Source organism: Ziziphus jujuba, chromosome 2, assembly GCF_031755915.1.
Source record: "Ziziphus jujuba cultivar Dongzao chromosome 2, ASM3175591v1".
Classification (NCBI taxonomy): Eukaryota; Viridiplantae; Streptophyta; class Magnoliopsida; order Rosales; family Rhamnaceae; genus Ziziphus; species Ziziphus jujuba.
Window position 1 is genome coordinate 30,623,761 of NC_083380.1, and position 17,137 is coordinate 30,640,897.

General features: G+C 27.7%; 2 protein-coding genes across 27 annotated transcripts; both read right to left on the reverse strand.

Annotated features, from left to right (window-relative positions):
• Positions 1-4,860: 4,860 nt before the first annotated feature.
• LOC107419484 (zinc-finger homeodomain protein 9) lies at positions 4,861-5,908 on the reverse strand. Its single transcript, XM_016028227.4, has one exon. The coding sequence runs from the start codon at positions 5,575-5,577 to the stop codon at positions 5,002-5,004; it is 576 nt and encodes a 191-aa protein (XP_015883713.1). The 5' UTR covers positions 5,578-5,908; the 3' UTR covers positions 4,861-5,001.
• A 3,757-nt stretch (positions 5,909-9,665) lies between these two features.
• On the reverse strand, positions 9,666-15,553 carry LOC125422525 (uncharacterized). 26 transcript variants are annotated; one of them, XM_060815135.1, is made up of 6 exons: positions 15,339-15,553; positions 14,932-15,014; positions 14,702-14,784; positions 14,377-14,497; positions 13,074-13,177; positions 9,666-9,963 (listed from the first exon to the last, which is right to left on the reverse strand). In XM_060815135.1, exons 2-6 carry the CDS (start codon positions 14,980-14,982, stop codon positions 9,936-9,938), a joined length of 387 nt encoding a protein of 128 aa, XP_060671118.1. In that variant the 5' UTR covers positions 14,983-15,014; positions 15,339-15,553; the 3' UTR covers positions 9,666-9,935. The 26 variants fall into 26 exon arrangements, 16 of the variants coding, with proteins under 16 accessions (XP_060671118.1, XP_060671116.1, XP_060671120.1 ...); XM_060815133.1 differs by having other exon boundaries at positions 9,666-12,127; positions 15,339-15,552; XM_060815137.1 differs by having other exon boundaries at positions 9,666-12,127; positions 14,702-14,779; positions 15,339-15,550.
• Between the last annotated feature and the right edge of the window lie 1,584 nt (positions 15,554-17,137).

Genomic DNA, 17,137 nt, shown 5'->3' on the forward strand with positions numbered 1-17,137 from the left:
AATGAATAAAGGAGATTAGATAAGTTTAATTTTCTAATCAAATTTTATTTTTTTGATAATGTTAATTCTTTAACTCCTTATAGTCAAATTAATTATTCATTTATAATTGTTATTTCCATATTAATAAAAAATATATTATTTATTATTATTGATAAATAATTATTAATAAAACCTACATATTATAAAATTATTTTTAAAATTTTAATATAAAAATAATAAAATTAAGTGTTTCGATCAAAATTTATCAAGTTAAAACTATTTGGGTTAGCATATTATTATCAAATCTACTTTTCAGTTTTATCAGATCAAGACAAGACAATATGATGCCTTTTAACCCGTCTGTTATCTGCAATTTGAGCATAATAAAGTATACACTAAAGCACAAATGAGACTTACCAAAATCAAATGTACAACTTTGTACTCGCAAAGTCATAGGATAACTGAGTTCTTTCTATTTGTTTCATCCACTCGGATGCAATATAAACCTCACATTGCATATGAATGACTATATATTGTATTCATTTTTAGATGGATTTAAATTCAGAATGACGTAGCAATCTGTCCCAGTGACAATGAATGAAGAAGGTTGAATGAGTTTAACTCTCCCTCTCAATTTTTTTGCCCTTTTTTTTGGTAATATTAACTCCCTAAGTCTTGATAGTCAACCCAGTTGTGCACTTATAATTATTACTTCCAGATTGGTAATCATGAAGAGAGAGGACGGATATGATAATATTTATGTTTAAATTTATCTTGCATATAAATATATGAAGAATAGTACATCAAAAATGATTTTTTTATTTACCAAAAAGGAAAATGAAAGATGAATTTTTATTTTTTTTTACTCAATAATACAATATATCAAGGCAGATTATATCTATATATTCTTCCACTTTTTTTTTTCCTCCAACCATATAATTTTTCCTCAAAACTCAAAAGAATTTTTGAAAATGCCTTTTTAACTAATATGCGAATCTATGGAAATCATACTAAAGTCTTAGGGATTTACTTTTGGACGGTTATAAAAGAAAATTTTAATAGAGAGAGAAAAAAAAAAAACATTATCAAGTCTTTGGAAAAAAAAATAAATAAAAAAATAAAAACAGAAGTGCTTTTTGACGATGAAAAATCATATTGAAATCAGCTAAACTGTCGTATATGTGTCGGCAAAACATATATATATGTACAAAAGAAATTGAAGAATAGCTCTTTTGGAAATTCGTAATAAAAATTAAATTCATGCAGGGTATTTGAAAGGGGAATCTCACAGTGCAAGAAATAATGTGGAAATTTGGTGTCTATGTGTGTGTGTGTGTGTGTGTGTTTGTTTATTAGATTTGTTAGTGCTTGTGGAAAGGGAAGTAAATTGGATGAATGGTTGAAGATATTTTTAGAAAGGGCATAACTTTTTTCAAAGCCATTTCATGCGGGAAAAAGTTAATTATGGAATTGTAGATTCCACAAGTGACTTTCGCATCTTTCTATCTTTTCCAATGGAAAATAAATAAATAAATAAAACATTTCTGCTGTCCCTTCTCAAAAAATCACTGATCCTTTTCTTTTCTTTTTAATTTTTTTAATTTTGCTTTCCGATTTAATTAACATATAAATATATGTATCGGTTGAGCTATCCATAGAAAGGACTTTCATAAATAATAAACATATGCAAACTTATGTGATTATGATAAGCCATTTAATTATAATTTATAAGAAAAACGATTTGATGTGTCCATCAATTAGAGTAATATAGAGGCAAATTATTATTTCCTGTCATTATTAATTTCCTTGTTTTTTTTTTTTTTTTCAAATGACATTTTCAAAACACTGCGATTATGCTATTGTTGTTCTATTTCTAGGATGTATTTGTTTTTGGACACATATATGATTAAGGTTAGAATTTTTCGTTTTTCCTTTTTTTTTTTTTGTCATATATATATATATATATATATTTAGCTCCAGACATATCGAATCCAAAATCTGAGCATGATTTACACTAGTAGTCATTGACTATAGGCTTTTCCAGTATAGGATTAAATCACAACAAATGTTGAATGGTGGTTGGTTCAAATTTTGTGGCAAAACACTCTTAAATTTTATTCAATGATCGAGATTTTCATATCCAAGGAAAAAGATGTGTTGTCGTGTATTGAGAATATATTGTACTTTGTCTTTTATAAATATTAAAAACAATTTATTTATTATATTGAAGTGGTAAATTTTAATTATATTATTTTTATATTAAAAATTTAAAAATAAAATTTTAATAGTAATTTTTAAATTATATATAACTTTTTATTGATAATTATTTATTCATAATAATAAATAGTATTTTTAAATATTAAATTATAGAATTATAGATATTCTTGTCCTGTTCTTTAAAAGAATGTATCTTTGCATCAACGGATTCATTTATTGTGAGATCAATTGACCTTTATTTTTTTAAACAGATATCATAGCATCTTTAATAGTTTTTTTTATTAGAGTTTATATGGTATTAATTTATATGGTATTTTTTTATTTAATAAATAATATTTTAAATAATTTTTTTAAATAAATTTTATTTAAAATGTTCAGAAATACTAATATGTAATTTTTTATTTTAAAATTATATCTAATTAAAAAAATTAAAAATTTAAGTTGGAATTTGTTTCTAATAAAAATCAATAAAAATAAATAAAATGCTAACGTAATATGTCTAACAGAACTTTCAGAAATAGACAGCGTTTTTTACAATTTCTATTTTTTTTTTTGTCATATCAGCTTGACAGAACTAATGCACAGAACCATTGAAAAAGATTTGTTTAAAATTTTATCTATTTATTTGATGTGACAAACAATTTTTAAATGAATAGAAAACTATTGAAAATGCCCTTAGTTGGCCTTGAAAGAGGGTTTCTATGTAGTGTAATAAATAATGTCAAATAGTGTTTTGTAATTATCTGTAACAAATTAGCTTTATACAAAATATATTGCATTATCCTTGTATATCTTTCCTAACAGTCTTGTAACTGACTTCTGTTTATATGTATGGCTCTTCCAATCGCTAGAATGAGCTTTTTACATTATTCTTTGTGATCTTTTACAATGTGTATCAATAATATATATATTTTAAAAATTTTGATTAAAAAAAAAAAAGAGTATATATGTATACAACCTAAATCACACATGTTCGTTATTATCCTTATCTGGATCCTCCATGTTCTGCCTCCTCTTGCCAAATTGTAATTTATCGAACATGTATATATAATATATATATATATATATATAAGTTAATTCTATTTTGATACCTACAACTTTTATAGTTCATAATTTATGCTTTTTATTTCTTTAAAAATTAATAACGATATAGGCCTTTAAATTTTTAATTTATTTCATATTAATTTAATCTTTAATTTGACCATGTAAATTAATAACAATTCATTTCATAATCAACATTTTAATTTATTTCCTTACAGATTTTACTACTTTCAGTCTGGATAGAATGTTACCAATTCATTTCGCAAAATTGGAAATTGAATCAATTTGCAACAAAATGAAAAATTGAAAATTTAAATTATTAATTTGAAAATTAAAAATCTAAATCATAAAATTGTATAAGTTAAAAATATCAAAATGCAGTTAATCTATATAGAAATTTCTACTATAATTTGTATCTTCTTCGTTTCCATGCATCAAATTTAAACTTCCATCCGTCTCTTCTTTATTTCATAATTTTTAAATGAATTTTGAGCACTTCCTGCTATTGTTGTTAATTAAGTATATAAACTGGGATTCCTGTTGGAAAAAGCCTAATGGTAATGGAAACGATTCAAAGGTTTCTCAATTGGCTTATATATTTGTTTAAAATAGAATTCCAATTCATTTTTATAGGATACCTCGTTCCCGAGCTCAAGGTTTTAATTTTTTCACAGTAATCCCTTTGTTGACTTCCGCTTTACTAATTTTTACCTTTGCTTTGGTGAAATCTCTATCGTGATTAGCATTTTTAAAATGGGAAAACATGCTTGATAGAGTATAAAACCTAATGGTAATGTCTATACTCCTTATATATATATATATATATATATGAGATCTTGGGTTCTAGCTATCCAACGATAAAACCCAAAATATATATACCATGTCTTGGATTTTAATCATCCAATGATAAAAAAACAAACAAAAAAAGGATAAAAAAGGTATATAAACTGGTTGGATGATATTTAAACAAAAATTATACCATTATTTATGTTATATCTATATGTATGTTTGTGTGTGCGTGTGTTATTATGAATTCCATGATCATATAGTTTGTCATTCAAATGCATGGGGAGCTTATGAATTTGTGAGAGGAGACAACCATTTTGCTAAGGATGCCTTAATTATACTTATTTAGGATAACTTTATTGAGATAATCGTTTTACAAGGACATGATAGATCTCTTTATCATTACTTATCTTGAACAATCAGTTTAAATACTTTTTGCAGAAACTAATCAAACACAAGGAATTAATGAAGAAAAAGACACCATATATTTTCCATGCAATGTACCAATCTAGGTGCAAATAAAACATGAAATATATAAAGATAATCTCTATTAGTTAATGTAATAGATTGTGATCAATCAAATTTATCATATATTCTATAATTAGTCTTGAAGATTAAGCTAGCTGTAATTATTTAATATGTAATTATAAAATGAAAGCAAGGGTGAGTTGAACACACACATATGTAAATAACAAAAGATTTGATCAAATAATCCAAAAAAGAAACAAACAAAATAAAAGAGTTTTTCACTCTAGATTTATGCATCATTAAGGATCTAAAGCTACAAATATTAATTAACAGCAAAAATTTTTAGAAATTGCTTTAAAAAAAAAAAGATAAGGAAATTAATGGCACATTTTTCTGCTGAGTAATTAAGTTGAAATAAATTATACAGATAAAAAATTAACAAAGACCCAAGATTAAACACTTAAATTAGAAGACAATTAAGCAAAAAACAAATAATAAATAGAGGTTGATCTATTGGGTGAGAGAAGAGGCATTGCCAATGGAATTAGCAGAAGAGGAAGAAGAAAGATTCTTGTGATTATGCATCCAAACTTTGAAGACCTGCCTACTTACCCCAACACTTTTGCAGAAGCTCTCAATCTCATCCTCCAGATCTTTCCTCTGCAACTTCCATCCAATCTTCTCTGCAAAAGCAAACATCTTCTCCTTCTGATCCGCCGTGAATTTGGTCCGGATCCTCTTCTTCCCGCTCCGATCACTCTCCGGCGACTCCGCCACCACCGTGCTCATCATCATCATCTCTCCACTCATGGAAGATGGTTGGTTGTGATCTCTTCTTCTTCCTTGGCTAATTGCAGTAGTCGTTGTTGTTGTTGTAGTAGTGCTACTTGGGTGGTTGCCACCGGCGTATGTAACTTTCCGGTGGAAGTTCCGGTGGCAACCGCATGCGGCGCATTGGAGTCCTCCTTCCGATGATGTGTCGTCGAGAGTGAACTCTCCGCAGCCGTCGGTGGCGTAGCTGCCCAGACTGGCTGCATGGTTTCTCAGACACTCTCTGTATACTTCATTTGTGCTCTCACCCTCCATTTTTTTTTTTTTTTTTTTTTTGAGCTTGTTTTTCTGATCTCTAGAGCTCTCTCTCTCTCTTTCTCTTTCTTCTTAATTTTGTGTGTTGAATTTGCTTATCAGAATTAAAGTAGGTTCAGTGACAAAGAGATTGAATGACGATGTTGGTCATTAAGATATGCAATATTTACACTGCATATCTTCTTCCCTAGTGGTTTGTTGGATTTGGATTCATACATTTGTCACTATCAAAATTTTAAAATAAAATAAAAATAAACAGTTACTCATGGGAAAGTAATAATAAAAAGAATAGCATTTACTTATGAGAGAGAGTAAGATATGACAAAAATTAACCTCATATAGTTTGGAAAAAATTCATCTCTGGTTAGTTTTTTTAGAGCTCAAATGCAAGATAAAAATATTCTATCTCCATTTTTTTTATTTATCTCCATTTATGTATACTTAGAATCTCATTTTATTTTAAGAAGCCATTATTATTATTATTCTTTTCACTTGTTTTATTTTTTTTCTTATATATTTTTAAAAATGATCATGCGGTCTCATATCAGAGTTGGACAAATATATATATATATATATATATATAGAGAGAGAGAGAGAGAGAGAGAAAGAAAAAAAAAAAAAAAGAAGCAGAAGATGAGGATCCCTCAAATAATTTCAATGAAAAATTTCCTTTTTTAATTAGTTTGTAAAATTTGAATTCATTACTGATTAATTGTGTAAAAAATTAGAGATCGTCTGTTATGCACCAACTACTTTTTCACACCAATCTTTTTATGATCAAATAGTAATTAAATAATAGGAATCATAAATATTATTGCACGTTATTTTTATTTTTTTAATTAAGCTCATGAAAACATGATAGGACAAGAAAAGGAGATAGATAATGAACCAAAGATCTCTATAAAGCCATACAATATATAATCCATGTGGAAGTAAACAAGTGGTGAAGGACCAAAACAAATTAAAGACCGAGTAGAAGTACATTAACGATAAGCTTTGCTGTACATTAATTTTATTATTGCTATTGGTGGTATTATTATTTTTGTCTATATATAATTTTCTAATTTTTTTCTTTCCTTAGAAAGGAACCCATTTTAATTACCGATTTTCAAATATATTGATAATTTCTAATTATTGATTTTAGAATGAGAGTTTATGATCCAAATATCTATAAAATTGGTAAAATCTCAATATAAATTTAAAATGAAAGATATATGTATGTAAGCAAATAGCAGAGCCACACATTAACTGATTAAACTACATGCATTCCTCACAAGAATAAGCAGTGCCATCTGGTACTAGTTATTTTAAAAAGCATAATTCTTAAAATAAAGAACGTAATGGAGAATTTTATAAAATAGAAAGCTTAATTTTTTTTATCTAAATTTAATAATGTTTTTTTATCGCATTTTTTAATTTTTTATTTCTCAACAAATAAGTAATATTCATTTTTCTCTCTCTTTTTTTTTTTAAATCAATAACTTCCTGTTATATATACATATATGAATCAAATAAACTATATTAATTATGTATAGAAAAAATCCGATGTAATAAATGCATGTTTTAGAAATTTTATATAAAAAATAAATTTTACTTTCTATATGTGAAAAATCAAATTTTACTTTTTATTTTGATTTTTTAATTACAAAAATAAATTGAATTTATGAAAAAACGATTTAATTTTTTTAAAAGAGAGAAAACAAAATTTTTTTAAAAAAAAAAAAAGGGAAAGAAAGAAAGAAAGAAAGAAAGAAAGCTTTGAAGAGCATATTGGAATGCTCTAGCATGTTGGAAATGCTCTAAGGTATCATATGCTTATTTGTAAATTGATGACAAATAAAGAGCAAAAGAGGAAAGACAGCAAGGTTGTCTGGGTTCATGAATGCAAAAGGCACAGCTGATATTAAATAGAATAAAATCAGACATCCTTGTCTTAAAGCGAGGAAGAGACATAATATTAGCAATGGGGATCCCTGACTTTGTAATTTTAAGCAAAATTGAAGGGCTTTGATGTCTTTAAAAAGGATGCAAGTATAGCTTCAGTGGGCCCATGAAGGGTATGGGTTTTAGGCCAATAATTCACGTTGGGAAATGTAGAAATAAAAAAGTCTTCGGGAATTTCATAATCTGTTTAACAAATATTTCTACTTTTTCCATTGCCTAAGAAATGTTATGCCACACTGCTAAACCTTCATTATCTACTATTATTTTATGCTTGCTGAGAAAATGTTCTGCTACATTGCCAGCCTTTATCCACTATTAATCTAGTGAAGATAATCCTGTTTCTTTTTTTTTTTGGAAAATGATTTATTTGCATTTTCTTTTTCTCAAAGAGAAATATTGACCAGAGATTGATTCCATCTGATAAGTTTTGCTATCTCTAAAGTATATATATTTTATTCATATGAAAAACCGTTGAACTTTCCTCGTCTAACTTTTTGAAATATTTCAAAGAGTAAGATTTGAAAAGTGCATTTGAAATTTGAAATTTATAAGAAGTTATATAGAGTTTATTTTATTGTCCTGGCGTTTTAGTTTTTCATCAATTTTTTATAGTTCAACAATATATTTTTAAGTATTTAAATAATTAATAATAAAGATCTTGATCATAAGGTTATAAAGGTAAACAGTTTTAATCTGTTTGTAACATTAATCCTATTTTTATGTTAGGCATCTAATGTTGTAATAAATGTTAAAAGGTTGTTATTTGTTGAATTAAGATTTTAATGTTAAATCATTCATTAAGATACATTTTTAACATTTAACACATTAATATTTTACCATATTGTATTAAAAATATATTTATTTATTTAGGATGCCCTTCCTTGTTTCAAGGCTTTTAACAAATAGTATTGATAAATGATTTAGACTTTTAAACTCAACTAATTTATAGGTTGAGATCTATTTTTAAAAAACACCTTTAACCCTTTGAAATAAATAATAAAAACAACATTAAATATATTCTTAATTTAAATACAATTTCAAAATATTTATTTTGAAATCCATGTTCTGAAAACCATTTGATGCACCCATTATATACTAGTGACGCCAACGGTACCCAACGTCCCAAGGTACCACCAGACAGGAGGTTAAAGAGAGAAACCGGTATACAGTCGCGTGGCGTCCCACCGCACCACTGCAAACAGACGTCCCGGCCATGGAGGGGCGGCCTACCCTCATCCGATGGCAACCACAGGACAACCCCATAAATCACCTACGTGCTACTCACACCCACCTGAGCGCTAATTATATCCATATGTGCACCAATCACATCCATATACACAGAACACCAGTACGTGTATGGTGCATCTAAAAATCATAAAATCAATATTTTTCAAAATCTCAAAATTTCATAAATATCATCGGGTTTATTCCATCCAATTAAACCCTTAATTTTTCACAATTTCTTTATAAATCATCGTCATAATCCATCGCACAATTTCCATCAATTTCAAACCCATCAACTTTCAAACACCATGAATTCTCTTACCTCAACACTTCCATTTTTATAGAAAAACGTATTTTAGAAAAAAAAAAAACCCAAAAAAAAAAAGAAAAAAGAAAAGAAAATCTCCAACCCTAAGAACCCATTGCAATACATAGCTGCATCATCTTTTATTAGATTAATAAAGAGACATAGGCTTCAGGATCATAGGCTATCATATGTTTGCATTTTTCGATTCATTTGATGATCCGCTTGGCAATAGAATGGAGAGTTTTGATCACCATATAAAGATTTGGGTCAGAGAAGAGATTGTCATTCCTGTTGGATTTTACTTTATTTTATTTTTCTGCAATTCGATTTTTCAGAATTTGGAAGCGTTGGATACCTAGCTCAAAATTGTTTTATAAATTTATAGTGTTTGGATATATGTATAGAAGAATTAGAAAAGGTTTTTTTAAAAATAGATCTTCATTTTTAAATTAATTATATTAGTTAAAGGCTCAAATCATTTGTCAACACTATTTATCAAAAACCTTAATACAAGAAACGATTCCCGTTTATTTATTTATCAAGATAAGTTCTTTACACAATTTCAAAAGAATTTTATATAATCATATTCTTTATATATTACCATTTATATATAAAAAAAAATATAAAATAATTTTATATATTTTTGTTAATACCTAAAATACACATAATACACATGATTCTTACAGTTATAAAGCAAAGCCAAAATCATAATCTTTTTTCTTTTTCTTTTTTTCTCACATATCAAACACCTCAATCAGAGACATACCTAATGGATTAAAGCTCCATTCCGACTATTCACTCCATCAAGCTGGAACCCCCACTCCAACATCCAATCTTGCAGCCTTTCTATTCCATCTCATCCACTTCATCCCATATATTTTTGTCATGGTGTATCCTTGATTTCTGCAAATCTTCTCATGTGACAATCTTAAGGCTTTTGTCAAAGTAATTTCTGCAAATCTTCTCATGTGACAATTTTAAGGCTTTTGTCAAAGTAAACTGATTAGACACATCTCAATTAAATGACATACAAATAAATCCCAAGTAATTTTACCAATTTTTCTATTTAAACGTTTGGTATATAGATTATAGATATGCTCGGCCATGGTTAATCAAACATACAAACATGATAAGCCATGCCCTATTGAACATTTGTGAAGCATTTGATTTTATAAAATCGAAAGACTCAAAAGATGTATCCTTAGTAATACTAGATTTCAACATTAGAATATCTTCAAAAATGTTCGGCTACATATTTTACAATATTTTTGAAATATTCAATCGCATATTTATGAATATATTTACATAAAAAATATTTAAATAAATTTAATTATGAAATATTCTTAATATAAAAGAGATATTATATATAATTATTCTCTAATATATATACATATATATTCTCTTTTCTAAGACAAAATAGATTCAGAAGCGATCACTTTCCTATTCTTTTTTTTTTTTTTTGAAAAAGTAAATAAATAAATAAACCCTGAAAGAAATGAGAAATATATTAAATTCTAATTTGCATTTTTTTAAAAAAATTATTTTCTCTTGTCTTAAGTGCTTTTCACTTGAAGTTATTTCCTTTTTCTTATATTTTAACTTTTTTGCTTCAAAACTTTTCTTTGTTGAATAACTTTATATTCTAACAGATAGGGAAAACCAGCCAAACAAAGATTTTATGGTATGAAATAAGAATGATATATATAAATTTAATTAGCGAAGGAATGAAATAAATAAATATATATATATATATATATACACACTATATATTATTAGAAGTAGGATTAAAATACAAAAACACACTACATATTTAAACACAAAATATAAAAAAATAAAAAAAACCTCCTACATGATTTCTTTCTTGATTTTGTCCTCCTAGCTTTCTCTAGTTTCTATTCATCGCTCATATACTTTTTTCTCTTCCTCGCTATCTCTATAATTCTCTCTCTCCACTCTATATGCCTACCTTCTTCTAGCTTCTCTCTCTTAAGTTTTCCAGTACTCACTCATCCCCATTTTAGTCCATTATTTTTCTCTCCCACTATCATTTCTCCACTTTTTTCTTTTTAAAGTTTTTCACTACACTTGCTTTACTTTCTTACACTTTCACCACCCTCTTCCAAAAGTTCTCTCTCCACTTTCTAACTTCAAATCTCTCTACACTTGCTCTACTGCATTCTCTTTCTAATTTCCTCTTTTTCTCTAGCTTCTCTTTCTAGTTGCTCCACATTTGGATTTGTTCCATAGCTACCTACTTTGAAAAATTGGAGAGAGAAAGTAAGCTAAGTGAGAGAGAAAAAAAGCAGCCCATACACACACCATGACAACCCACACAGTTGGAAAAGAAAAGCCCTGGGGAATAATAATCTCCCAAAAGAAGCCTCTCTTCCCACAAACCAAAATATCATTTCCTTTTTATTACGATATTAGTCTCCGTCCAGTTCATCTTACTATACATCTTGTTTGAATTTGCAAATACACAATCATTCTCATCAAATTGACATCTATTACTTCTTTCATAAACATTTTCCAAAGCCTTCTTTTCCCCAATCTCCTTTCTATTCTGTATAATATACTTTTGTAACGTTTTTTATTAACCGGGTTTGAATGATTTGTCTTTAATGGGCCATTATGTGAATTTATGGCATAATATTTTGGTTTTTCTCCTTAACGCAAGAGATTTTTGACCCTAAAAAAAAAAAAAAAAAAAAAAAAAAAAAAAAAAGCCCTTTGAAACAACGTTTTTTTGATATTCTGGAAGAGCCCCATTTTGAAATATAGAGAGAAAGAATTGAGAAAAAGAGTTTGCATTGTTGTGTGTGTGGTAAAGTAAAGATACTAAAAATTCGAAGAAAAAGACTTTGGTGGTGCCCTGTCCAAAGTCTGACAAGCGTCACAAAATCATCTGCATCGGCAAAAATCGTTTTAAGAACACTGTCGTATCATATAAGCTTTGGACAGATCAACCAATTACACACAAACAGGTTCTGAAAATTTGTTTCTTATTATTCTACAATTTTTATTTTTCCTTATTATCCAACAACTTTTTGCACCATATCACCATCCCAAAGTGCACTACACAAAAGACACAGCAAAAACCAAGAGATCAGAACAAATAGAAGTCATACATCACATGAAGTCAATACTTGCATCAAGACCAACATAAACGAAGTGACAATTTCTATTCTATTTTGTACATGATGGAGAACCACCCCACTTGGACTTTGTGTTAAAAAATTAACCAATAAACCAATGAAGTTTCTAGAATGTATGCCTCCTTCTTTCTAAACTGTATGCTAATGGAAATTCTCACAAGTTCTTTTCTATGTGTTGCTATGTTTCATTTAGATTCTTTGTTTATGACAGTGAGTAGAGAAAATAATAATTAATCACAATAAACTCATGCTCATGGACAACCTAAAATAACTGATAATATTATTTAACCCAAAAAAAAAAAAAAAAAAAAGACAAATGATAAAAATGGAAACCTATAAATGTCTTATACACAATACAAAACCATGCACAAGTTAAACTGCATTCTCTTATTGCAGGATCCTCATTTGTGCAAAGTTCAACAAATGCAACATTTACAATAAACATACTCATCAAAGATATTTATATTCAAAGAATAAACAGATTAAATTTTAGACATAAAGGAGCTAGTGAAACACTTAATGCTGCAAAATAAGAGATCCTGAAGAATAAACCTGATTACTCATTACCAAATCTATTAACAACTCCTCCATCTGCGGTCAGTGACAATGGTTTGTGGCTCAGGATGGCAAGAAGTTGATAAATAGTTTTAGTAAATTAGAAATTCTGTTCTATGCATCGCAATTAGATATTAAAAGTCAAAACGAGAATGCAACACATAGCTAATACGGTAATATTACAATGGTAGATTCGATATTCTATCCAACATATAGTTGTTTAGCATAAAGATCCAAAGGAAATAGCACAAAATATATATTAATGTTGTATGTTTCATATGAAAAAGTGGTTGTCGCAAACAGTAACTTACAGATACAACCTTCCATCAACTACAGAAAACATAGTCCACAGGTTGTGGCTGACCATGCGGCCTGTACCATTGTTTGGAGTTTCATGTCTCCCACAAAACTTGCACTAAAAGAGGGGAAAAATAGTAAGTAGACATAGAACATCTGAAAAAGGAAAAAAGGAAAACCTTGCACCAGTAAGCTGAAAATGAAATTATTCAACAGGAAAAAGAAAACCAAAAAATTTCATATAAGTTTTCACATCTCACAGTAAACTCCACACGCACCATGATAAATTACATTCAACCACCTAAAACTCTAAGTTATAACAAAAGATGAAGCCAAGCTACCAAAATTAAAGGGAAAGAGAAACTGTATCAGTCAAATCAATGAAGAGGCTTCATATCAAAAGAAAATAAACAGGCAATGTTGGATCCATACATAAGTCTACAATGTGGTTATTGAAACTTAAATGCTTCTTCCCATATATTTTCCATAGACATAGAACAAGACTGCAAAGGTGGAAAGAATAAGATGAAGAGAGAGTGCCACAGCAGAGGCTTTAACTAAAAGCTAACCGACTCACTTGTAGATATGTATATATAATTATACAAGAAATTCTAACAAAAAGTCTATAGTTGCATCCTTTACTTCTCTATACTCAAATTTTAAGGCTGCCTATAATTGTGAATTTTATATTAACAAAGTTCTAATACAGAATATCCAACGTAAAGCACAAAAACTCAGCAACAACACCTATATAAACACAGTTTCAATTCCCATTCTATTTTGTATAAAGGATAACCTCCCAACTTGGATTTTATGTAAAGAAATTAACCAATAAACAAATGAACTTTCCAGAATGAGGCCTCTAAACTGAATTAGCAAATGAAAGTTCTCATAAGTATGTCCCTTTTCTAACCGTATCTATGTTTCATTTAGATTGTAGTTATGAGTTATAGCAGTAAGTAGTGAAAGTAATAATTAATCACAACAGAATCATGCTCAGGGACAAATTTTTCAGTGCCATGGAATACTCTAAAGTTCAAAAAAACTGATAATTATAATTAAAAAAAAAAAAAGAAAAGAAAAAAAGAAAAAGAAAACCCATAAATGTGATATACAAAACACAAAACCATGCTGAAGTTAAACTTCATTCTATTATTACGGGATCCTCATTTGTGCAAAGTTCAATCAATGCAGCATGTTCAAAAAACACACTCAATCATGAAAATGACATTCAAAGAATGCACAGATTAATTTTTAGACATAAAGGAGCAATTTTTGCACATAGTGCTGCAATATAAGAGATGCAGAAGAATAAACCTGACAGTTCACTAGGAAATCTATTAACAACTCTTTCTCCATCTCCTCCTGTAGCGAATGACGTTGGTACATTGTTGTGGTTGAGGAACTGGTTGATAGATAATCAGAGATCACACACCATCTGGTAGGATGACAAGAAGTTGATAAAAATTTAGTTTAGTAGTAGAAATTCTGAAACTCTGTTATATGCTTCAAGTGGTTGCTGTGAGATATTAAATGTGAAAATAGGTATGCAAGATATAGCTAATAAGATAATAACATGTAGCACATTCGAATAAATATTGATTTTGCTTCATATGAAGAAGTGGTTGTTGAAAACACTAACTTATAGATAGAATCTACCACAGAAAAAATAACCTTTCGGACTGTGACCATGGTTTGAGTTCCATCTCCCCCACAAAACCTGCACTAAGAAAGAAAGGGGAAAAAAGGTAACACATAAAGGACTTATTACCAAAACATATCATTCAGGGAAAAAGGTGAAAAAGAAGGAATAAAATTTGCACCAATAAGCTGGAAACGAAATTATTAATCAACTGGAAAAAGAAAACCCACAAAAATTTGATATATGTTTCCATATGTCAAAGTACACTCCACTGCACACATCCCAAAATGATTAAACTTTACCACCTCAAACTCTGAGTTACAACAAAAGACGAAGTCAAGGTACCAAAAATTAAGGGTGAAGAGCAAGAATCTGAAACTGTATGACAAATCACTGAATGGGTATCATATTAACAGTAAACAAACAGACAATGTTGGATCCTTACATAAGTCTATAATGTGGCTATTGAAACTTTGATGCACAAGAAGAAGAAGATTCAAAGGCCTTAACCAAAAGCTAAACAAGAAATTAAACTAAAGCAGAGAGATTTTATACCAAGATAAGCTTGAGGGCTTTCAGCATAAATGGAGTAGATGATCAACATAAAATTAAAACTAAAATATTCTTGTTGATTTACCTTCCCTCTTCTCAGCAACACATAAATACAATCAAAATAGAGAGCGAGAAAAAGAGTTAGATAGAGATCACATTCTCACAAGAAGAGGAACAGTTTCATTCAAGGCAGCACAATTTTCTTTCTGGCTGCTCTCTTTTCCACATCTTCCAAATTTCAACCACAAATTTAAAAAAAAATAATATATATATATATATATGATATGTCTGTTACTGAACGAAGTCTGTCACTGCAAGGCGAGGTTGGCCAGAGACAATTCACAGCCATTAAATACGCATAATTTGTACGACTGCTATTGAATATGGTTGTTTCTTTCCACGTGGTAAGTGATTTTCCATGACAGTAAGTCAAAAAATGTTGTAAAAGATATATGGTTGCAAATAATTCATGTTATAAATTTTTTTTTTTTTTACAATATTTTTAAATATCCTGTTTATCCTATACTATTGTATATTTGTAAATAGTTGCAAATATAATGTTATTATATTTAAAAATGCTTTTTAAATAAATTTTATAGCATTTAAAAATATTATATTACAATAATAAAAAAATAAATTTATAACACCTACAATGTTACTAAAATTATATTACAGTGACATTTATTTAGATAGTGAAAATTATTGCAAATGTCATAAACATCAATGTAATTAAAAATCATAATCACTATTTAAAATGTCATTAAAAAGACAACCAATGGCATTTTTAAATGTCCTTATAATATTAAAAAATTATTAAATTAATACAATTAATCAATTAATGATATTTGAAAATGTATGACAAGTTATTAAAGATATTATAAAATCTCATTGAAATTTTAAATATTAATTTTTATTAAAAAATTTAAAAATGCCAAAAAATAAGATTAGAATCATTTTTAAATGTTACTAAAAAGTATAATGATAATAATAATAATAATAATTTAAATCACTTTTATGTATTTTTAGTGAAATTAGTTAATAAAAATAATGTCATTATCTATGAGGATTTCAAATTTTATTTTTTAATAATATTTTTATTACTTTTTATGAATTTAATCTCTATCACTATTCTTTTTAAGTGAAAATTATTTCAAATTTAATGTTGAAAATAGCAAAAACAATAATCATAAAAGTATATCCAAAAACAAATAATAAATATCTTAAACTGATCTCTTTACTAGATTGTGATCAACTATTCAAAAGATAAATAAAGATAAATATGATAATTCAAATTATCTACATATAAGAGAGAGCCAAAAAAAAAAAAAAAAGTTTGCATAATCAAGTTTCATTCCTATATCTGCAACAATTACAAAAAAAGTCTTTCAATCTTGATCTAGAAATCCAAATGACAAGACCAATTCCAAAATGATAAGTCCAATTAATGATCCCACACCTGATTGTTCTTGTTCAAAAACCTTCAAGTAACAAACAAAAAAAATCTCTATATCAGATAATCTTTTTTTTTTTTTTTGAAAGAAGTATATCAGATAATCTAAATACATCAAATTAAGCTAATAAAATAACACTAGAAATTAAAACACTATAAAAAAAATTAAAATTAATTAAATTAAAATTTCACCTAAACCTAATTCAAATTAAATACAACCATATGAAACCTAAATTATGAATCAAAAATTATAAAATTAACATAATAAAAATCACATAAATTCTACTTAATTTTTCAAAAAATTAAACTAATAGAAATACAACAAACCTTAAATCCAAGAATAAAATATTTCATATTAAAATCAATAAAAGCAGACTTTTTGCTTTTTTTTTTGTTTTTTTTTTTTTAATTTTGCATGAACTGTTTATATAAGA

Coding starts and splice junctions, on each gene's coding strand:
- LOC107419484 (XM_016028227.4), bottom strand. CDS start 5,577: ATGGAGGGTGAGAGCACAAATGAAGTATACAGAGAGTGTCTGAGAAAC.
- LOC125422525 (XM_060815133.1), bottom strand. CDS start 14,982: ATGTGTGCAGTGGAGTGTACTTTGACATATGGAAACATATATCAAATT. Junction 13,178..14,376: donor ATTTCCTAGTGAACTGTCAG/GTTTATTCTTCT, acceptor CCCCTCTTTTAG/TGCAAGTTTTGTGGGAGACA. Junction 12,128..13,073: donor GTTGATGGAAGGTTGTATCT/GTAAGTTACTGT, acceptor TCTTTTGTGTAG/TGCACTTTGGGATGGTGATA.